The sequence below is a fragment of the Poecilia reticulata genome, chromosome 21 (assembly GCF_904066995.2).
Source record: "Poecilia reticulata chromosome 21, P_reticulata-male-v2, whole genome shotgun sequence".
Classification (NCBI taxonomy): Eukaryota; Metazoa; Chordata; class Actinopteri; order Cyprinodontiformes; family Poeciliidae; genus Poecilia; species Poecilia reticulata.
In genome coordinates, this window is record NC_088850.1 from 24,682,984 (window position 1) to 24,706,186 (window position 23,203).

Genomic DNA, 23,203 nt, shown 5'->3' on the forward strand with positions numbered 1-23,203 from the left:
AAGTTTTTATTTGTGCTTGAAAATAAGCAGACATAACATAAATCCCAGAATTTGTCTGTCATTAAGGTACTTTTAGTCAGGCTCTCCTGGTCCATCATGTCCCGGATGACTCGTCCCACTGTGTCTTTGTTAACGTCAAGTTAATATATTACATGTGAATAACATCGAGCTTTGCGTTGAGCTCCAGAAAACTGCGAACATCAAGACCAATATGAACAGCGTAATAAACGTGAAAACAGCCACGAATGAACGTGTTCGTAAAGTTGTGCAACTAAACGCCATTATAATTATTAATAGTAAGAAAAGTGTCACAAATCTGTGCAGCAGATTGTGGTATTCAATATCGGTCTTGGTCTTGAGACCATTTTTTGATGGTCTCGGTCTCGGGCGCTGAGGACTCTGCATTTTATTTCAAGACCAGTCGAGACCGCAACTGTGAAAACATCACTGAACATGCAGCAAACTGTCCAGTTTATTTGTTAACATCTTTGTCTTCAGTGGATGCAAAACGCACCAATTAAAATCCAAGCAATTACGTGTTTCTGTTACTCCCCTTCTGCTTCCCTCCCCAGCCTTCACTCGCACACGGCCCTCCAGGACATGCGCAGTGGTTTCCTCTCAGCAGCAGAAGATCTGTCTAACCGTCAGCACTAGAATAACGCTGCATACATCATAAGAAATCTGATGGCCACAGCTAACTCAGCATCGCTTCGCTTTCACAGACGGTGGGGACAACGTCAAACTTTTTTTGTCACTTAGAAAAGTAACTCAAAGAAGGTAAGCTCCGTTGACATGATGCTAGCAAAGCTAGCTGAACAGAGACACATAAGCATTTGTGATGGGAAAAAGTCACTCACTGGCTGAATTATTGTGCGGAGGTGTTGACTGACTTGTCGCATAGTATATGGGACAACACTGTGTCCAAATGTCTGCAATATAGTGATGGGATATTCAGAAACAGTCTATTCTTCTCCACGGCTCTTATTAGATAGGACTTGAGTGTCACTGACAGCTGTTATTATCAGATTACCATACACTGTCAGAATAGCATGCAGTGAGTACCATGCCTGTGCATTAAGAAGTCCGACTGTCAGAGGAGTTGTCAGTTCACCATACGCAACAAGTTATGACGAAAATAAGTCATTAAATTGTTTTCAATAACTATATAGTTGTCATGTGTTGTCATGGTTTCAAAGTGTCTTTAAAGCAGGGTCTGGCTGCAGCTGGAGTCAGCTACAACACACGCCCATGTAAAACTCACTTAACCGCTAAGTCAGGATGCCATACAACTGTTAATAACAAAGTGTATGATGATCTACGTCATGATTCTATGTTGCTGATTAAATGAAATCTTATGGTAATGACGTGTCTGACAGATATAGCCGTTGTTCTGTCAGATAGCCATACGCTGTCAGGATAGCACACATGCAGTGAGTATGCCAGCGCATGCGCATTAAGAAGTCCGACCGTCAGTGGAGTTGTCAGTTCAGCATACACAACAAGTTATGACGAAAATAAGTCATTAAATTGTTTATAATATGACATCATATGATAACTAGTGTTGAGGAAGATTTTCTAAATTAGTTAATTTTGGAAATATCTGGCTCTATCTTCCTCTTTGGCTCCCAGGTCCTCCCGGCAGGCCGCGTGTAGCCAGAGAAAAACAACAATGAGTGTTGACGTCACAGAATTGCAGAGTTTAATCCAATAGAAGACAACGTATGAAATTATAACAGAATCTGCAGAACAACAGAGGCATACATTCATTTACCTGATACAAATGGAAAGAAGAAGAGGGAAAGAAAGAAAGAAAAGCAAAGACGTACAAAGACGTCTTTGGAGAATTGCAAGAGCAAATCTAATCTGTTGCTTCTGCGTAGAAAGTTTTATAGTAAAGGCGTATCATTATCTTTAATTTATTCAAATAAAGCATATATTTTCTCATCCAACCAGGTCCTGTCTCTGACCCTTTTTAAAGTTAGAAACTCCCTGCAATTTGTTCACAAGATCAAACACCAGTTGTCACCATTAACTAAATAAAGTGGAAGCAGACTCTCCTGATCTCCTGTTATTCCATGGCCTTCACAGATCAGTGTGAAAAGTTAGAACTTTTCCTGATGTATTTTCCCACACAGACAAACTGCAGATCAAAGATCTTGGTAAACAATCTGCTTTAACTACAGGTAAAATGAAGGTCAATAGGCCAGAATAAGTTCTAAATTTTAAAACTATAATAACTATAATTAGGCTATTTCAAAACATGTTAAGTTTTAAAATTTGCTTATTTACATTTATTTTCTTAACACTAGATACTGTAGATATACATGCGTTGTTGTGGTTTCAAAGTGTATTTAAAGCAGGGTCTAGCTGCAGCTGCAGTCAACTACATCACACGCCTGTGTAAAACTCATTAACGTACTTAACCGCTAAGTCAGGATGCCATATAACTGTTAATAACAAAGTGTATGATGATCTACGTCATGATTCTATGTTGCTGATTAAATGAAATTATATGGTAATGACAGCGTATGCATGTCTGAGCTAAGCGTGGGACTATCTGACAACGTATGCTGATCTGACAGAACACCATGAGTTCGTGCTAAGCGTATGGCGATCTGACCTGACAGAACACCCGTTCTTTGTTCTTGCAATGCTCTGTGTACACTGCATCATTATTTTATTTAATTATGTACGTTGATATTTAAATTAACGAATAACTAAAACACAAGAACGAAAGAGCACGCACAGAATGCACATTGTTCTTTGATTGTTTTTGTTCAAAGTGGCAGCTGTAATGTCTGCCATGGTGTCAGACTGCCTGGCTTCATGTACTGGGAGAGAGAGAGAGAACAGTCACGATGAGCGCCTTCTGTTTGATTACTTCTTGCTTGTTGTGTTCATAGTTGAGTGTTATTTACCGTCAGGGCATTGCCTCATTTGCTATGTTTCATGGTGCAGACAGTGGTGGTTTCTTACATGAGCAATATGGGCAAACGCCCAGGGCGTTATCTTTTTAGGAACGGCACGAGACCATCACACATTTTAGCTGGAATATTTAATATTTGTAAAATGTATTAAGTATTTAATATCTAGGTGTTTTTATGGGAATATGGATCTTTCAGATCATTTCGAGAAGCAATTTTGATCATATTTTACATTTTATTGTATCATGTAGCGCGGGGCGCTGGTCTTGGTCTTGACTTGATCTCAACTTCCCTCGGTCTTGGTCTTGTCTTGGTCTCGATACACTCTGGTCTTGGTCTTGGGTTAGGTGGTCTTGAACACAACACTGGCTATCACTCAACACTAAAACATGCAAGGGAAACATTCTTTGCAGATATAAGCAAAAACATCAAGAATGCTCAAGCTTTATTTGCAACAGTTGACAGGCTCACAAACCTACCAGTGACATTACCACCTGAATTTCAAACTAATGCAGCCTCCAACCGATTTGCCAACTTTTTTGAAGGGAAATGTGAAAGAAATCAGAAGCTTAATCTGCACACCAGCACTAACTCCAGTACCAATGCTATACCCAAACATAATAAATGCAGGCAAAATGACCCAATTTCAATTATAAAACCATCCATCCACTAAGATGGATGGTCCCACTAAGGGACACCCTTGTCCCTCAGTGGGGTCAGGAGGGTTGCTGCTGTCTCTCCAGCTAACGTTCCGGGCAAGAGGCGGGGTCACCCTGGACAGGTCACCAGTCTGTCGCAGGGCAACGCAGAGACACACAGGACAAATAACCATGCACACACACACCTAGGGGCAATTTAGAGAGACCAATTAACCCGACAGTCATGTTTGTGGACTGTGGGAGGAAACCGGAGTACCTGGAGAAAACCCACCATGCACAGGGAGAACATGCAGAAAGACCCCAGGTCAGGAATCGAACCCAGAACCTTCTTGCTGCAAGGCAACAGCTCTACCAACTGCGCCACTGTGCAGAAAATTATAAAACCTTAGTATAAATTATACAATTAAATTAAACTCAAGTTCCTGCTGTCTGGATGTCCTACCCACACCTTTCTGATCTGATTCAAATAGTAAAATCATCCTCTTCATCAGATGTTTTCCCTCAGGCTTTAAAAACAGAAGTTATCAAACCACTGATAAAAATGAAAAATCTGGACAAATCAGTGCTTCAGAATTACAAGCCAATCTCCAACCACCTATTCATCAGCAAAATTGCTGAAAAAGCTGTTTCAACAGTTAAATAGCTTCCTAACTATAACCAACCACTTTGACTCCTTTCAGTCTGGTTTCCGGTCTCACCACAGCACGGAGACGGCCCTTGTATTCATATAAATACAGACTGTGGGAGAACCACAGTGCTGGTTCTGTTGGACCTCAGTGCAGCTTTTGACAGTGTTGATCATGACATTTTACTGAATCGACTGGAGAGTTGGGTCGGACGCTCCGGTCCAGTGCTCAACAGGTTTGAATCTTACATAAAGAACAGGGATTTCTTTGTTTTTAGAACAAAGGGAACTTTGTAAGTAACTTCTCAATGAAGCGAACAAAAGTCACATGTGGGGTACCCCAAGGCTCAATCCCAGGACCCCTCTTATTCAATATCTACATTCTCCCCTTAGCTCAGGTTATAACAAGAAATCAGGTTAGCTACGCGGATGATACACAGCTCTACATCACAATGTCACCAGGTGACTCTGAACCCATCCAATCACTGAATAGATGCTTAGAACAGATAAATTTGTGGATGTGCCAAAACTTTCTCCAGCTGAACAGAAACAAAACTGAAGTTACTATCTTCAGACCTAAAGAGAAACAATCTAGAGTCAATGCACAGCTTCAGTTATTACAACTGAAAACTAGCAATCAGCCCGAAACCTGGGAGTAGTGATGGACTCTGACCTGAACTTTCAGAGTCACATAAAGACAGTTAAGACTGCTCTCGTTCTCACTAAAACCAGGAAGATGGAGCACATAACACCAGTTTTAAAGTCACTACAATGGCTCCCTGTAGCTCAGAGAATAGACTTTAAAATACTGTTGTTAGTTTTCAAATCTCCTTTTTATGATGTAAAGCACTTTTAGCACCACAATACATTAAAGATCTGGTCCTGTTGTACCAACCTTCCAGACCTCTCTGGTCTCTGGTCTTGGTTCTGGCCTGCTTTGCATTCCCAGAACTAGAACCAAACATGGAGAAGCATCATTCAGCTTCTATGCACCACAAATCTGGAACAAACTTCCAGAAAACTGCAAACAGTTGAAACACGGATTTAAAGTCTCTTTAAATCTAGACTAAAAACACAGTTCTTTAGAGTTGCTTTTGAAACCTAATCATGAAACAATCAATAATCTGATGTGCAAAATGTAATGTTGACTGTGTGACATTGTATTTTTGTGTTTTTATGATGTAAAGCACTTTGAAATGCCTTGTTGCTGAAAGGTGCTATACAAGTAAAATTCGATCGATTGATTGATTTGCTGAATTTACCAATTCACCACATAGCCTTTGCTGATTCAGTGGAACAAGTACGTGACCAGATAACATTGAAACACACACCTTTCAGCTTACAGGTTTCTTAATGGAGTTAAAGTGGACTGAAGGTGGTGAAGCTGATTTGGTGGATTTAAACAGCTGAAACTTCACATAGAAACACATGCATTCTTCAGCTAAACCAAACTGAACTAAACTTAACCATGAGAAATTGTAGACAGTTAAAATCTGTAAACTTAACATTCCATCCTGCTGTCATGAACATTTTCAATCCGAGTTGTTTTAAATTAAAAAAGATCATCTAAACATACTTAGTTACTGTAATCCAGCTGTATTTTGACCAAAGCATCACAGATATTTTGTAAGTCCTTACTAACCTGGGCCATCATGTGACAAAGCGAGAAAACATCTTTTTTAAAATTAACCACAACATTTTGGTATTTCAGACAGAAAGTGAAAACAAACAACAAAAAGTGTTTATAGAGATGCCATGCACAACAAGATATTACTGCCAAATCCAATTTCTCCCCATCCATCCATCTTTTCAATAATCTTATTACTGTGACATAAGTTTTCATGTCAACGAGAGATAGGGTTTCCCAATCCTTTTTGTGATGTCATAGGAAGGCAAGAAGGTAGGGTTATCTGTCTAAGATAGAGCTGGGAAAAAGTATTTTCTATAAGTCACTCATAGATTGATTCTTCTTTCACTTCCTACATCCTCTCACACCCAGTGTGACATTAGCTCTGATTCTTATATGAATAATTCATGTCTACTCCAGGCATAAAGGCTGGAATGATTTTAAATGACCTTAAAAATACTTTAGTAAACAATAATGATTGGTGTAGCGGTTTGCCACTTCAAATTAGCAATGGGAGTTGCTGTAGGTGAGGAAAGAGGAAAGATTCAGCTTTAAAATACCTGAAGGAGTTTATGATGTTGAATAAAACAGAAAGTGTCCCTCTTTCACATATTTCCAATCTTCCAGCTGAGGCTACAGTAGGCCTCCCTCTCTGTGCTGCTCTGCACTATGTATGCTGCCTTTCTTCTTACAGCGTTTACTATAAGAACAAGTTAGCCCACAAACGCTCCGACCACAGCTCACTCAGGATTCCAGAGAAGTTGGTGGGATTGAAACACACACCTTTCAGCAGGCTGGTCTTCCCCATGGATTTTTCCTGATTTGGGGACCGCTGACCAGGACAGAGCAGGTATTTACCCCCAAATATGAAATGTAGTTTGGACACACAAATAGCGCATTGATACCAACACAGCATCATTGCTCATACAGGGAATCCACTGCAGTATCCTGTCACTATGCAGCAATTTTAAAACAGTACATACGGTACATTTCAGAATTGCACCGTTTAGGGTGGGAGCACATTGGAGTAGCTCTATTTTAATTAAGATTAAATAAGGGAATATTTGCTTTTCTTGGATAACTGTTCCATCTTGTTTTGGACGCTGTTTAACTTGACTGACTTTTGGCAATATTTTTCATACTTTGCTATTTTGTTATGCATAACCATAGCAACAGGGTAGTTTAAATTTAGTTCAATTTAAAAGTACTTTATTGATCTATGAGGAAAATTAAATATTGTAATTCATATTAATTCAAATTCTTCAAAGAGTTATTGCTGGCGGGAAAGACCTTTTTAGCTATCTTTATCACAGTGAATTTGAAGAAGTCTCCGACTGAAAGCACCTGTGACTATAGACACCAGACATTCTCATGAATATCTGGTGTCATGCAGAGGCTGATCAGGGTTGTCCATAATTTTCTTGCTTTTATGAAGAAGAATTCTTCTTTGTCTCATCATCTCCAGAGGTTCTACAGTTGTCCAAAAAACAGAACCAGCTGTCTATATTAGGTTGACATATATATATTTTAAAAATTCCCTTCTCACCCTCCGCGGGTGGTCTGTTTCATCCTCTGAGCTCAGGTCCTCTACCAGAGGCCTGGGAGCTTGAGGGTTCTCCTCCAGTATCTTGGCTGTGCCTAGAACTGCACATTTCTGGACTGAGATGTCTGATGTTGTTCCTGGGATCTGTTTTAGTTCCAGCTCCATTTTGGGAGTTACTGCCTTGAGGGCCCCGATGACCACAGGCACCACTGTGGTCTTCACCTTCCAGGTCTTTTCCAGTTCCTCTCTGAGGCCCTGGTATTTCTCCAGTTTCTTGTGCTCCTTTTTCCTGATGTTGTAATCACTTGGTATTGCTACATCCACCACAACGGCTTTCCTCTGTTCTTTATCCACCACCACAATGTCCGGTTGGTTCGCTATTACCATCCTGTCTGTCTGGATCTGGAAGTCCCACAGGATCTTAGCTCGGTCATTCTCCACCACCTTTGGGGGTTTTTCCCCACTTTGATCTCGGGGCTTCCAGTCCATATTCTGCACAGATGTTCCTGTACACTATGCCCGCCACTTGGTTATGTCGTTCCATGTACGCTTTCCCTGCCAGCATCTTGCACCCTGCTGTTATGTGCTGGACTGTCTCAGGGGCCTTCTTGAACAACCTACACCTTGGGTCTTGTCTGGTGTGGTAGATCTGAGCCTCTATTGCTCTGGTGTTTAGGGCCTGTTCCTGGGCGGCCAGGATGAGAGCCTCTGTGCTGTCCTTGAGTCCAGCTTTCTCCAACCATTGGTAGGTTTTCCTGACATCAGCTCTTCAGTTATTTGTCGGTGGTACATCCCATGTAGGGGCTTGTCCTCCCATGATGGTACTTCCAGCACCTTGTCTTCTGTTCCCCATTGCCTGAGACATTCGCTGAGCACATCGTCCGTTGAGGCTTTGTCCTTGATGTATTTATGGATCTTGGATGTTTCATCCTGGACAGTGGCTCTCACACTCACTAGTCCTCTGCCTCCTTCCTTACGGCTCATGTTCAGTCTCAGGGTGCTGGATTTGGGGTGGAACCCTCCATGCATGTTTAGTAGCTTCCAAGTCTTAACATCCGTGGCCTTCATCTCTTCCATTGGTCAGCTAAGTATTCCTGCGGGGTATCTGATTACTGGTAAGGCATAGCTGTTTATTGCACGGATCTTGTTCTTGCCATTGAGCTGGCTTCTCAGGACTTGCCTTATTCGTTGGAGGTATTTGGCTGTGGCTCCTTTCCTTGTGACCTCATCGAGGTTCCCATTTGCTTGTGGTATTCCCAGGTACTTGTAGCTGTGCTCTATGTCTGCTATTGTTCCTTCTGGGAGTGAGACCCCTTCTGTGTGGACGACCTTCCCTCTCTTTGTAACCATCCGACCACACTTCTCTAGTCCGAATGACATCCCAGTGTCAGTGCTGTAGATCCTGGTGGTGTGGATCAGTGAGTTGATGTCTCGCTTGCTCTTGGCGTACAGCTTGATGTCATCCATGTAGAGGAGGTGACTGATCATGGCCCCATTCTTGAGTCAGTATCCATAGCCAGTCTTGTTGATGATTTGGCTGAGTGGGTTCAGATGCAGAACAGCAGTGGGGACAGAGCATCTCCTTGGTATATGCCACATTTGATGGACACTTGTGCAAGTGATTTGCAGTTGGCTTCAAGGGTGGTTTTCCACAGCCCCATCAAGTTTGCAATGAAGGCTCTTAGAGTCCTATTGATGTTGTACATCTCTAAGCATTCAATGATCCAAGTGTGTGGCATTGAGTCATAGGCTTTCTTGTAATCAATCCAAGCCGTGCACAGGTTGGTGTGTCAGGTTCTGCAGTCTTGGGCTACTGTGTGGTCTGCAAGGAGTTGGTGTTTGGCTCCTCTGCTATTTATGCCTATGCCCTTCTGTGCCTTGCTCATGTATTTATCCATGTGTCCGCTTATCTTAGCCGCTATGATGCCTGACATGAGCTTCCATGTTGTAGAGAGACAGGTTATTGGCTGATAGTTGGATGGGACTGAACCCTTCGAGGGTTCCTTCTGTATCAGGATTGTGTGCCCTTCAGTTAACCATTCAGGGTGAGTCCCATTTTGTAGCAGCTGGTTCAGTTGAGTTGCCAGACGCTCATGGAGGGCAGTGAGTTTCTTCAGCCAGTAGGCATGGATCTTGTCAGGTCCTAGTTCTGTCTAGTTTTTCATACCTGAGACTTTTTCTTGGACATCTGCCACAGTGATGGTTATATATATATATATATATATATATATATATATATATATATATATATATATATATATATATATATTGCCTCTATTGCCTAAACACCAGAGCAATAGAGGCTCAGATCTACCACACCAGACAAGACCCAAGGTGTAGGTTGTGCAAGGAGGCCCCTGAGACAGTCCAGCACATAACAGCAGGGTGCAAGATGCTGGCAGGGAAAGCGTACATGGAACGACATAACCAAGTGGCGGGCATAGTGTACAGGAACATCTGTGCAGAATATGGACTGGAAGCCCCGAGATCAAAGTGGGGAAAAACCCCCAAAAGTGGTGGAGAATGACCGAGCTAAGATCCTGTGGGACTTCCAGATCCAGACAGACAAGATGGTAATGGCGAACCAACCGGACATTGTGGTGGTGGATAAAGAACAGAGGAAAGCCGTTGTGGTGGATGTAGCAATACCAAGTGATTACAACATCAGGAAAAAGGAGCATGAGAAATTGGAGAAATACCAGGGCCTCACGGAGGAACTGGAAAAGACCTGGAAGGTGAAGACCACAGTGGTGCCTGTGGTCATCGGGGCCCTCGGGGCAGTCACCCCCAAAATGGAGCAGTGGCTCAAACAGATCCCAGGAACAACATCAGACATCTCAGTCCAGAAATGTGCAGTTCTAGGCACAGCCAAGATACTGCGCAGAACCCTCAAGCTCCCAGGCCTCTGGTAGAGGACCCGAGCTCAGAGGATGAAACAGACCACCCACGGAGGGTGAGAAGGGAATTTTTTTATATATGGCCGAATGCATGTATATTGCATGGATTCTTCCTTTTTTATTTCAGGAGTAAATCTTTAGTTTGCACCCTGGATATTCCTGCAAGTTAAGGGCTCCTGCAGTTAAAGCAGTTCATGGGTTCAGGAACCTCTACAGTACCTGAAAAAAATACTTTATTCCAACAGCTTCAGTCATGTAAAAACCTGACTGAAGCTTTTTACCTAGACCTAGAAGGTCTAGGTAAAAAGCTAGACCTTCTAGGTTTTTACAATTATTTGAACAGTTAACTAGTTCTTATATTGATTTTCAGCCATACTAAATTCAAGTATATAAACACTATAAGTGGAATAAAATACATTTAAAATTTTCTGCTAAAGGTAATAAAAAGTGCAATTTCTGGTCATGTTAAATCAAAGCACCTCCACATTTATTCCCACTTCAAAGTGGCTAAAATCACACACACACACACACACACACACACACACACACACACACACACACACACACACACACACACACACACACACACACACACACACACACACACAAACAGCAAAAAGCCCAATGTTGATTTAACTCCCAGAGTTGATATTAACACTTTTTCAGTGTTTATATAGTCCACACTCTTCAGAGTTAAATTAACACTTTCAAAATAGTTACATTTTTAACACTGGATCAGAGTTAATTTTTTAAACTCACAAAACAGAGTTAAATTAACTCTGTTTGGGATGCAAAATAACAAAATAACTAAAATTATCTATTTTGTTAGTGTTAATTTAACACTTTCAAGTGTTAGGTATTTACTCCACAATGTGTTACTTTATGATTCTGGTGAAAATTAATTATAATAAAGTAAAACTAAAACAAATAAATCAATTTTAAACAATTGTTTTATTTATGCAGCTGTGTTTCCAACATTTTAAACCGTTGTACAGTGAACAAACATTTATTAGCATTCCATATGAGTTTTGAATATCAAAAGGCTTATAAAATTTTAGATCTGGGATTTTCATAAGGCTGCACAGTGGCGCAGTTGGTAGAGCTGTTGCCTTGCAGCAAGAAGGTTCTGGGTTCGATTCCCGGCCCCGGTCTTTCTGCATGGAGTTTGCATGTTCTCCCTGTGCATGGTGGGTTTTCTCCAGGTACTCCGGTTTCCTCCCACAGTCCAAAAACATGACTGTTAGGTTAATTGGCCTCTCCAAATTGTCCCTAGGTGTGAGTGTGTGTGTGCATGGTTGTGTATCCTGTGTGTCTCTGTGTTGCCCTGCGACAGACTGGTGACCTGTCCAGGGTGACCCCACCTCTCGCCCGGTACGCTAGCTGGAGAGGCACCAGCAACCCTCCTGACCCCACTGAGGGACAAGGGTGTAAGAAGATGGCTGGATGGATTTTCATAAGATACCTTTCACTATAAAAAACCCTGAAAGCATGAAAAAGAACAAAGGTCTCTGTTTAGGTAATAAAGGAAAAAGTGATTGTCAACTAAAAATATATTGCTTATCTCTCAAGCCCCCCACTCTGGCAATGTTGTATAACATTATACAATGTAATACAATGCAAAAATTAATGCAGGGTCATAACAGACATAACACAAAATGTCTTTTGAATAACTCATCAAATGCTGCAGGAAAGCAGTTTGCTTGGCATGGGATGAGCCACTTATCCACAATGATGTAGAGCAGGGGAGCTCAATACGTCGATCGCGGAAAGGTTTGGAGTCGATCTCTGCAGGTGACAAACTGAACGTCGCCAGGACGCTGAGTCAGCACTTCCTCCTCTGATAGGCTTATCAAAAATATTCACTAAGATCCTGAACGTTTGTAGCTTCATTAAAAAAGAATAATTATAAAAAGTCAACGAAACGTGTTGAAATTAATAATCTCAGTAATTATTGTTTCAACAAGGTGTTGCGCAATTCAGTGCGTTTCGGTTCCATTAACAAAGAAAAAAAAAGCGACTCACAGACGACTGACTAACAGAGCAGGAGTTTAAATTAGCTACTTAACCACCGCTGTGTTCATGAGGCTTATTAATAATCGAGAAATTAATATCAAGCCTGGAAACCTGATATCGTAACGGACTGAATGTTGTGTTTTTAATGTAATCTTTGCTCGGCTTGCGGGGTGCAGGCGGTTGCCACGGCAACGGGTGGGTTTAAATGACAAAGAGACCGAGAGTAAAAAGGTAGGAGATGTTTCCAGTTGATAGTCTGTTCGGGTTGTTTTACCTTTGCTGTGGCTCATTACACCTGCTGTAGTTTCTGAACATTCAATAAACGACAAACTTGGACTAATTACCTTGTTCTTTGTGAGCATACGTCACAACAAACATCAAATAGGACAAATATATTTCATTAAGTTTTAACAAATTCTACCGCGATAATTATGTGAAATTAAATTAATTATATCCCGACTTCAGAAGATTTGCCTTTACCCTTACTGGGCTCTTTGGTTCCTCCTGTCAGTCTGTAGTTTCTCATATTGAGGTCATCAAATCAAATTTCAGATCCACCATGACTGACTGACACCTGCTGGCATCAGGTTTGCAACCAGCTTCAAACTGAGAAACCAGTAACCAGAGACCAGAAACCAGTAACCAGAGACCAGAAACCAGTAACCAGAGACCAGAAACCAGTAACCAGAGACCAGAAACCAGTAACCAGAGACCAGAAACCAGTAACCAGAGACCAGAAACCAGTAACCAGAGACCAGAAACCAGTAAGCTGCTCCCAGTGTCAGAATCTCCCTGAGGAAGAAACTGCATTAGGTTTTCTGTCACTTTATTATTTCTGCTATAACTGATGTATATTCGCATATAAAACAAGTCAATAGAGTTTAATTTGCAATTTTTATGTGTTTGTGTCATGAGGTAAATCTCAGGCGGCTGGTGAGAGAAAAAGTAGATCTTGCTCTCAAAAAGTTTGAGCACCCCTGATGTAGAGGATGTCAATCTTGCTCTTCTGACATCAAACAGCAAGGAGGTATGGCTGCAGACCCTGTTGGTCCCGTAGATGTTCCTCTAAACTGCAGCATGACTAAAATTAAATAATACATACACCAAACATAAGAAACCAGATATTCAGCTACAACCATTATAAAACTTTAAGGATTCATACAAACCAATAAAAGAAATTAATGTTTTCCCAGACATACTCAAAGCTGCCATTTAATCACCTGTTGAAAGTAATGTCTATAAAAGACAGGAAGTCTCTCGATTGCATCCCACGCGCTGATTCCTGGAGACGTCAGGTGGTTTTGGAAGGAGATGTCACCATCTTACCTATGTTTATTAATCCTATGAGCCATCAGTATGTTCACCACTTGTCTTCTTATGGCATCACTGAGGTTTTCTGTTGTTCCACACTCTTGCAGAACTTCTTCACCACCAGACATCTTTTGTAGGGCACTTCAACTAGCTATGAAATGAAGAATAATTAAAAAGAAATACATGGAGAATTTAGATAACCCAAAAATGGCACAGCATGTTTAAAAAGTTTAGGGGCACACTGAAATCATGTTACCTTTTTAGCAGACACTGGATTATCAGCATTCTCAGGTTTAGACAAAGAAAAATATAACTTTAGTCAAGTGTTCCCCTCGGTGTAACACTCTATGCACGATGGAGGACGTAACACGTCAGCGTTGCTACCTATTAGCCATGTGAATGTACAGGCTGGCAGCATTTACATTACCATAGCCAAAATTATGATTTTAAATTATACAAAAATAGAACTTTATTTTTCATAAGTACACGGCCCGATATTTGTGCGTGTGCGTAAAAGTTGCAGTTACAACGATGTTACTGTTGTAAGTGCTACAGCTGCTAACTAGCAACCCACAAAAGGGCTGTTAGCTAATACATCAAGTATAGCCTTTGCAAAATAGACAAAGTATATAATTAGTGGAAAAAGTCACGTCACTATCAACATAAAAGTGCTTAACCAAAGATTTAAGAAGTTGTACTTACCGTTCAAAACAACAGGAGAAGAAAAAAAAGGGAGCGGTTTTCAAATTTCACTTCAAGGAAGACGATGAAGGAGGGAGGAGCTTATTTTCCTCCCATCAGAGTTGATTCAACACCGATGGAATCAATTATGGAAAATAACTCAAACACTGGAAACCATTTAACTCAGCAAATGTTAAAACAACACTTAGTGAGTTAAAGTCAACTCTGAAGCCTTTAACCCCAAAATTTAAACTCTTCAGTTTTTGCTGTGCAGGTGAATATTTTCTTACTCAGAATCGACTATTTAAGCTCCATACTCTGTGTGCTCCTGACTGCTGAACTGAGAGTGACCAGCACATTTAGATCCAAAGAGCTGTCCGCACCTTCTGATAAAAATTATATTGGTTTATCGGATTAGAAAATAATTTAAAATGTGTTGCTGTCAGTAAGTTTGCAAGTCTGGCTACCTAAGTGAGTTCACACCAAGAGCAAGATGCAAAGAAAAGTCCTTAAGAGAACTAAAATATTAATATTGAAGGAGGCTCCTTTTACTGTTAATATCAAAGTCAATTTCTGTTCAATCAGAAACAGATTCCACAACTTAACTTTTAGAGAAAATGTGCACCAAGGTTCCAAACAGAAACAAGAAAAAATGAAACTGCTTCTTTCAAAATAAATATCGTTATTGATAACTAATTAACAAATACTCCATTACATAAATACATGTCAGAATAAAATAAAAGCAAACTAAATGTAAATGAAAATATTTTTAATGAGGAGCTTATTTTGTCAATCACTGTTTTATTAGTTTATTTTCAAGATTTATTTATGTAATTATTTGTTTATTTATTTCATAATGGTGTTTTATTTTGTAACACTTTTATTTTGAAAGCTATTTCGTGGACCTTTAATTTATTCTGTATTTAGGTCATATTTAATTTACTGTATTTCCAGACTATGGAGCGCATCTTACTATAAGCTGCATCAATGAATTTTTTTTTTTAAACCTGAAAACGTTTATGTAAGCCACAACTGGCTGTAAGCTGCTGGCATCTCCGCCGCTCTCGGTTTTTAACAAGTTCGCAGCACAGGGCTGTGTATTTAATAAATCTGCCCTCCGTCTCCAACGCCGAACCACGGATTTGTTCACACCGAGCTTACGAGCGGCTCTCCTGTACTGCCAGATCTTTAGCTCTCAACTTAAAAGCTGGATCATATGAACTTCTTTGTGTGGTTTCCATGATGAGGGGGTATGAGTTTGAAAACATTTCTCCGCCTTGCCTGCTGCCAGTGGCGGAGCCAGACTTTTAAAGTTGGGGGAGCCAAGGAGGGGCCAGGACTACCTCTGGGGGGACAAAATTTTAAATGTGTGTGCGCACACGCACACACATATATATCTATATATCCATCCATCCATCCATTTTCTTGCACCCTTTTTCCCTCAGTGGGGTCGGGAGGGATGCTGGTGCCCATCTCCAGCCAACGTTTCGGGCGAGAGGTGGGGTCACCCTGGACAGGTCGCCAGTCTGTCGCAGGGCAACACAGAGACACAAAGGACAAACAACCATGCACACACACACTCACACCTAGGGGCAATTTGGAGAGGCCAATTAACCTGACAGTCATGTTTTTGGACTGTGGGAGGAAACCGGAGTACCCGGAGAAAACCCACGCATGCACAGGGAGAACATGCAAACTCCATGCAGAAACACCCCAGGCCGGGAATCGAACCCAGAACCTTCTTGCTGCAAGGCAACAGCTCTACCAACTGCGCCACTTTTTTTTATTAATTAATTAATTAATTTTTTAAAAATAACCAAACTGAATATTTGGTTATTTTTTAAGCCCCTCTGTCATTTGACAGGTTCTAATTAACACCTTTGACTGGCGCACATGGAGACATGATAGACTTTATGCAGAGTTCATCACAGAGGAAACTAAAATCAATCAATAAAAACATCCTTTCTAAATATCATCTCATGGACACTGAACTAAATGCGTCTTTCTGACCGGGAGCTGACAGCGTGTTGAAGAGTTATGGACACCTTGGTTAGGAAGCTCATTGCAAACCTTTAGTTGAAACGGCGCCTTTAACTCCAGTACAGAACAGAGAAAACTAAAGTGAATGTGTGATCAAGTTGTGTTGATCTACTTAGTGTAGTTTAAATAGAGGAATAGCAGCTGATTGTTGAGGGAGGAAAGAAATTAAAGTGCAGATCCGTTAGACGGAAACAAGCGCAGTGCGCTGGGCAATAAATGCGCTTAAATGCTCCAGTTAATCACACATGAGATGACAAACGCCAAATATACAATATATAGTTACACTGCTTACGTTAATGGTGTTTTAAAAGCAAAACCAGTAAAAACTTAACCTAGTTAATATGTCAGATTCCCTCCTCACCTCGTCTTGATAAGAACAGAGAGCAGTTCGCTGGTTTCTGTCCAGACTGTGATCAGCTGACCACTTGGTGCTCAGACAGTTTCAACTTTATGCACAGAGAACATCGTGGAGCTCATTATTAATCAGACTAAGAACAATATCTGTCAGAGAATCATCTCTGATCTGGTCGCTTTAACGGACCAGAGACTTTGGAGAGTCCAGCAGCTGATCCACTTCTGCTGGTTTTTCTCCCGCTGAGAGAAGTGATGAGGGATCAGGAAACGATCAGAGTTCTGTCGTCTTCTAATCACGTCATTTTGTGAAATGTTACCTGATTTCAAAAACGATCTCGCAGAGAAATAATAAATGTTTCGTTTGATGACTACAAATTGGAAATAAAATGATTTTTTTCTTTGACGGGCAACTAAAAACCTCTAGCGCCACCTCTGCTCCAAACTAGAACATTGTCGGCCCCTCTTCGGTTTTTTTTCTTTTTGCGGAGGATCAATAAATAACTTATTGGTGTTTTACCATCACCACCAGGTATGAAGGGCTTTAGCCTTTGAGTTGCACCACAGCGCAGCAACTGAAACACCCAGGAGAAGAATATCAGCTTGTTTATATGGAGGCTGGTATAAATCTATTTATTTATGTCACATGGACTTATATAAAGTTTTATACATTTTCTTTTCATATATTTATTATTGTTTTCCTTCTTTACATATTAGGTTGGCTTAGAATGATTCCAAATAATGTACAGGAATGACCTGGTGCTGTTACATGTCAATCGTCTGGGGGGGCCAGTAGGGGGGCCAATCAGATGACAGGGAGGCCACTGGCTCCCCCGGTTCCCCTCTGGCTCCACCCCTGCCTGCTGCTAGCATGTGTTTTTCTAAAATGAAAATTAGCGCTTTCTTTGAGAATTACCTCGAAGCAGCAAACAGGAAGGGGCGGGACGGACCACTGTCAGTCTCTTACCTTATTTGGAAATGGACCATTGGAATCCGGAAGTAAAGGGGGCGCTATTTCCTATACTTCTGTTTTTATTTTCTTTTGTGATATATTTTCACCTTTAGGAAGGAGTTTCATTCTCAGAATGTATTTGAACTTCTTTCTTTTATTTACTTCAGCGCAGCTCACAGTGTTTAACAAATTCTGTAGCTTTCTTTGTACTTCTAAATCTGCTCCTTAGTCGCATCTTTTCGGACCTGCTACTGCCTCTAGTGGCGTGGGGGTGGTAACACAACCAATATAATTACATTACGAAATCAGAATACCACAAAGGCTTTATTTACTATTAATTTCGGCATCATTGGCACCGTAAAAGATAATTCTTTCACAAAAGAACATACCTTTTCATTTTCTTAAGAAAGTAGAGCTAATTAAATGTGATAAACAAGAACTGAAAGTGATTCCACTTTCACTAGATGGCCAACCTGTTGAAACTGTGGAAAATATTAAATACCTCGAGTCATTCCTGGACAGTCAGCTCAACTTTGCTGAAAACACTGACTGTATATTTAAGAACTGTTCTCAAAGACTCTACCTTTTAGGAAGACTTTGGGGTTACCCAACCTGAGGTTGTGTACAGCCTCTAGTTAGGTACAGGTTGTTGAGTTAAAATGTTCAACCTTAACATTTTAACTTGAGTTTTAACTTTTTATCTCCTCGGCTGGTTTGGTCACATGAGCTGCAGACTAACAGACAATCTTTTAAGAATAGTTTGAATGGCAGGTATAACAGCTGGTGGTGAAACCAAAAACATCTCAGTCTCAACGGTTTACTGAAACAACATGGAAGATGGCAGGAATATTTCAGCAGAGATCATCCATCCTCATTATTCATCAGTTTTAACCTCTGAGCTCATGAAGGTGTTACTGTTTCCTCTGGTAATAAGAACATCTATTAGAAGTCATTTATTGACAGTGCAAAAATTATTCTTAACCAAACTAAATAATATTTACCTATAGCATGCTAAGTATTTTGCTCTGTTCACAAATTATTGATAATCAATCATATCAATCAATCATATGTTTATTCCAGACACTAAAATGGTCCGTAGAAAAAAGGTAAAAACAAGCAAAATAAAAGAAAATTAAAATAAACATGACATATTATTCACTGAGTCACAAATAAATGATGACGCCAATGATTCCATAATCTTGAAGAGAATCTCACAGAACTAAAAGCAGGATTTACTAAAATTGCAATTATATTATTGCATGACATATATAATCTACACATGTGGGAACAGCATCATGTACAAACACATGGCCAGCACTGCTCCATCTAGGTACTTTGAGTAGGAGCCTCATGCCATCATTGTAGGACACATAAAGTTTCTGCAGGATCCATTTGTTTGTATCGTCACCACAGATGGGCCGTGTAATGATGTGATTCATGAATACGATTTATCGTTTTAGTCAAAGGAAAATTTCCTCGTTGATAGATTAAATAGTTTCATCTTATTTTTTTTATATACAAGACTATAACAAAAAGTCTCAATAATATATATGGCACTGTAAAAACAAAAAAAGGAATTTTTGTTTTTCTGTTTAACAACCCTGGTTGTAACAACCTGGGTTGTTATTCTTCTGAACCGAATTCATTTGTTTGTTATTGACTTTTGCTCAATTAAATCTCGTATACACTGCGAATGGCCTTTTTGTTATAGTTGATCATGTTGTTTTCCAGGTCTCTTTATTTCTTGTTGTTTTATAATGCCAGTAATGCCAGCATTAATAGTAAATAATAAAGACGTTGTGGTATTCTGATTTAGTAATGTAATTATATTAATTGTGTTGACTTCCAATAATTTACTTCCTACAGAGCCCTCTGGAGGTTGAAGAAAAATCCACAGAAAAGCCGCTCCGTGCTATAAGCCGCATGGTTCAAAGCGTGGTCCAAATTAGCGGTTTATAGTCCAAAAATTACGGTACTTTTAGTTTCACACGTATTATAGATGTTATACAAGAGAATTGTTGTATTAATGCTTACTAACACTTACTAATAGTTGGCCCTTTGGATGGGTGTAGTTTCTCAACAGATAAGCAATTTACCCTTGCATATTCTATTCTATAGTAAGAAAAAAGAAGACCAAAAAGTGTTTTTGTGTTGTGGTAAAACGACTCAAAAGAAGACTTATATTTTTCTATCAAAAAAAGAACATTGGAGGAGAATCTTATTTATTTTTTTGTTTTTCCTTCAAACCTTTCCATTGTTTTGATTAATTCCTGTAGGTTTTGAGGTCCAGAGGACGTCTTGGGCATAAGATAAACTCGCTATTCCAGAAGATAGAACCTGGTACCAGCTGTTAGAAGCATGGAGATGTAAACGTGATGGTTAGGGACCTGTCCATAATTGTGATATTATAGTATTCATTAATACTTGAGCTTGAGGAAAACATGAGAACTTATGAAAAATAAAACATAAGCCGAAGCAGAACTGAACTCTGTGGCATGATCAAAAACACCCTAGTAAACTGATCCAGGACTGGTTGAAACACCTAAGGAGAATTGTGGGCTGAAGCATAAACCTGTGACTTGATCTCAGGAAGATGCTGTGGTCTGACTAGAAAAGGGCAGGGAACCCCTCAGGGTGGGCACCCACCTTGGGTCATGTAGACCAGGCTTCCGGTGAGCAGAGCCACACAGTTTGTGGGCTGATGATTGTGCAGGTACTGGAACCCCCAGCCACGTACATAGGACTTCTCGTACATCAAGCGAGATGCATTGCCTATCACCTGTAGGAAGTGCTCCTGTTGGCCTTTGTTCAAGTACTCATACAGGAAGTCGTAGGCCGTGGCAAATCCAACCAGTGAGTGTGCCAAAGGAACTTCATCCCAGGGGGCGTCCTTCACCAACCTGTAGTCCATACAAAGGAGAAAGATGGAAGAAAGCTATCAGACATACATGATGGATCAAACATTATTTTTGGATATACATGGCTCATGATATCATGTACATCTTTCTTTTCTTTGGGTTTTGCTCTGAAATCTTTCCTTAGAGATCAGACGCTGGTGCTTCAAAAATAATGTATCATTTATTTTTAATTCAAGTAAAAAATTGTTTCCAAAGAAGCTAGTTGTTCACTCAGTGGTTATGTCCAAGTGCAATGTTGAGCAGAGTAAAAGTAGAGCAGAAAAAGGCAGACAAACATCAGGGAAAACTATGTCCTTCAAGAGATTGTGAGGCAAAGCCCACTTAGGAGTTTCATACGAGAGTCACAAGAAGAAGACTGCAGCTGCTGTCCGATTCTTATATGTATCCTGGGGATGGTCCACTGGGTTATAACCAGGGGTGAAAGTAGTTTTAAATTCTTGGGGGTATTATGACAAAAAAAATAAAAATAAAAAATATATATAACTTCTTTGTGTGCGAAGCAATAAAAGCTGGGTAGCTCTTAAATTGTTACAAAATAAAGCTGTATTTCCTCCCTCGGCCCACTGGCTGCAATGTTGACACCTAAATCCTGAACATCATGGCATGGAGTCATCCCAGTTTTCCATGTCTGGCATATAACCATTCATTTTAGCTTTTAAACTGGTTCTATTGATCCTGTATCCAGACAGAGATAATCAGTAGCCCAGCATCATGACCTGTTTGTTCTGAAGATCCTGCAGCTTCCACTTCTCTTCCTAACATGGCGCCTCCTCACCCTGACTCTCATACTGACAGGAGGAACCACAGAGCTCTGTTAGGTTAAAGCTCATCTTCTGAAGTTGGGATATTTTTCCTCCAACAGGTTCCAGAGGAATCACCTCAAACCAGATGTTGGACTGGATTTTATTTCAATGTCATTTGTGAATGTTAGAGCCTCATTTTCAACAGTGGAGCAATAAAGGTTGAAAAAGGTTATTATTTTGGAGAACATCTCATCAACATTAATATTTCCACTAAATAAGAGGCAAAAATCAAAATTGTTTAATAAAGGACAAGCTTCTCGGAGCCAGACAGCAAATTATTTTTTTTATATTTGACAATTAATTTAATTTCACATAATTATCACAGTAGAAGCCATTCGTTTGTTAAATACTTATTGAAACACAAGTATTTAACATCAAACCGTGTTTGATGTTTGTTGTAAATGACTTATACTCACAAAGAACGAGGTAATTAGTCCAAGTTTATCGTTTATTGAACGTTCACAAACTACAGCGGCTGTGATGCACCAAGACAAACGTAAAAAAAGGTAAAACAACCCGAACAGGTGATCAACTCTAAACGATTTGCACCCTTTTACTCTCCGTCTCTCTCTGTCATTTAAGCACTTCCGTTGCCATGGCAACCTCCTGCGCTCCACAAGCCGACCAGAGATTATGTTAAAAACATAACATTCAGTCCGTTACAACATTAGGTTTTCAGTCTTGATATTTATTTTTGCGACCATTAATAAGCCTCCCTGAACACAGCTGTGGTTGATTAGTTCATTTTAAAATCCTGATCTGCTATTTTGGTAATGGAACTGAAACACATAGAATTGCGCAACACCTTGTTGAAACAATAATCACTGAGATTATTATTGTCGTTGGGTCATTAATCTGAACACGTTTTGTTGATTTTTTTGTTGTTCTTTAATAAAGTTATGAACGTTTTAAGCCAGTCAGAGGAGGACCTGCTGCTCTCAGCCTCCTGGCGACGTTCAGTTTGTCACTTAATGCCGAGATCAACTCAAAACCTTCGCGATCGACGTGTTGCAGCCCTGCTCTAGCAAAGCACGAACAGTTCAGAAACGATATGAAATGAGAAAAAAAGATATTTATTAACTGATTAAGTCGTGTTTTAGATTGTTCTTGAGAAACTAATCAGTCACGGCTGATTAGTGGGTGAACTCAGGACTGCATAGTGAACCCATTGATTCTTTACAGCTGACAGCCGCTCCTCTCTTGCAGGTACTGCGAACCCCCACTAAATCCTTAGGGGTACGCAGTACCCTGCTGTACCCCCTTACTGTCACCCCTGGTTATAACTAGTCCACTGTCAGCACAGATAAAAGAAAGCACCTCTTATCTGCAGAAGAAAGAATCTCATGCTTTCTTCTGCAGACAAGTCGGTTATGACAATTCATTTTCCAGCAGGACTTGGTACCTTGTCAATGACCATGGTACCATTGGACTTGAACAGCTGCATCGATGCAGTAATTCTTGCCAAAGGAGCCCAGTACTTGGACATACCTTTCAGTAGACACAAATTTCCATTTCAGAAATCATTTTTTTACTCCGTGTTAAGTCAGAGAAAAGTTCCTTTGGTAGAGAAGAAAAGGCAAGAGAAATCAACTCAGCAAGAACTGTCCACTAACATGAAGAAAGACTGAAATCAAGACATCCTCTAGCAATAGGGAGCAATATGGTGATGGCCTTGCTTTATTGTCCACCTGTGCTGTCTGGACTTTGTTAAGCATTGATAATCATTATTGCCGGTTTACTGTAATTTTTATTACTATCTTATTGTAATTTGATTAGTGTTAGTGTACACTAATCAAATAGTACAGTAATTATGCAACATGGTTACTGTGATTCCATCACATTTCTATCATAATAAAATC

General features: G+C 40.2%; 1 protein-coding gene across 5 annotated transcripts in view; it reads right to left on the reverse strand.

The window, feature by feature from the left end:
• dse (dermatan sulfate epimerase) overlaps positions 1–23,203 on the reverse strand; it is a 65,126-nt gene that overhangs the window by 24,531 nt on the left and 17,392 nt on the right. For 4 of the 5 annotated variants that reach the window (XM_081602117.1, XM_008398588.3, XM_081602115.1 and 1 more), the window contains one exon: positions 20,270–20,523. In XM_081602117.1, coding sequence (XP_081458243.1) covers positions 20,270–20,523 — 254 coding nt within the window. Of the gene's footprint in view, positions 1–13,508; positions 15,009–20,269; positions 20,524–23,203 lie in introns of those variants that run through there. The other variant, XM_081602116.1, reaches the window with a different exon arrangement.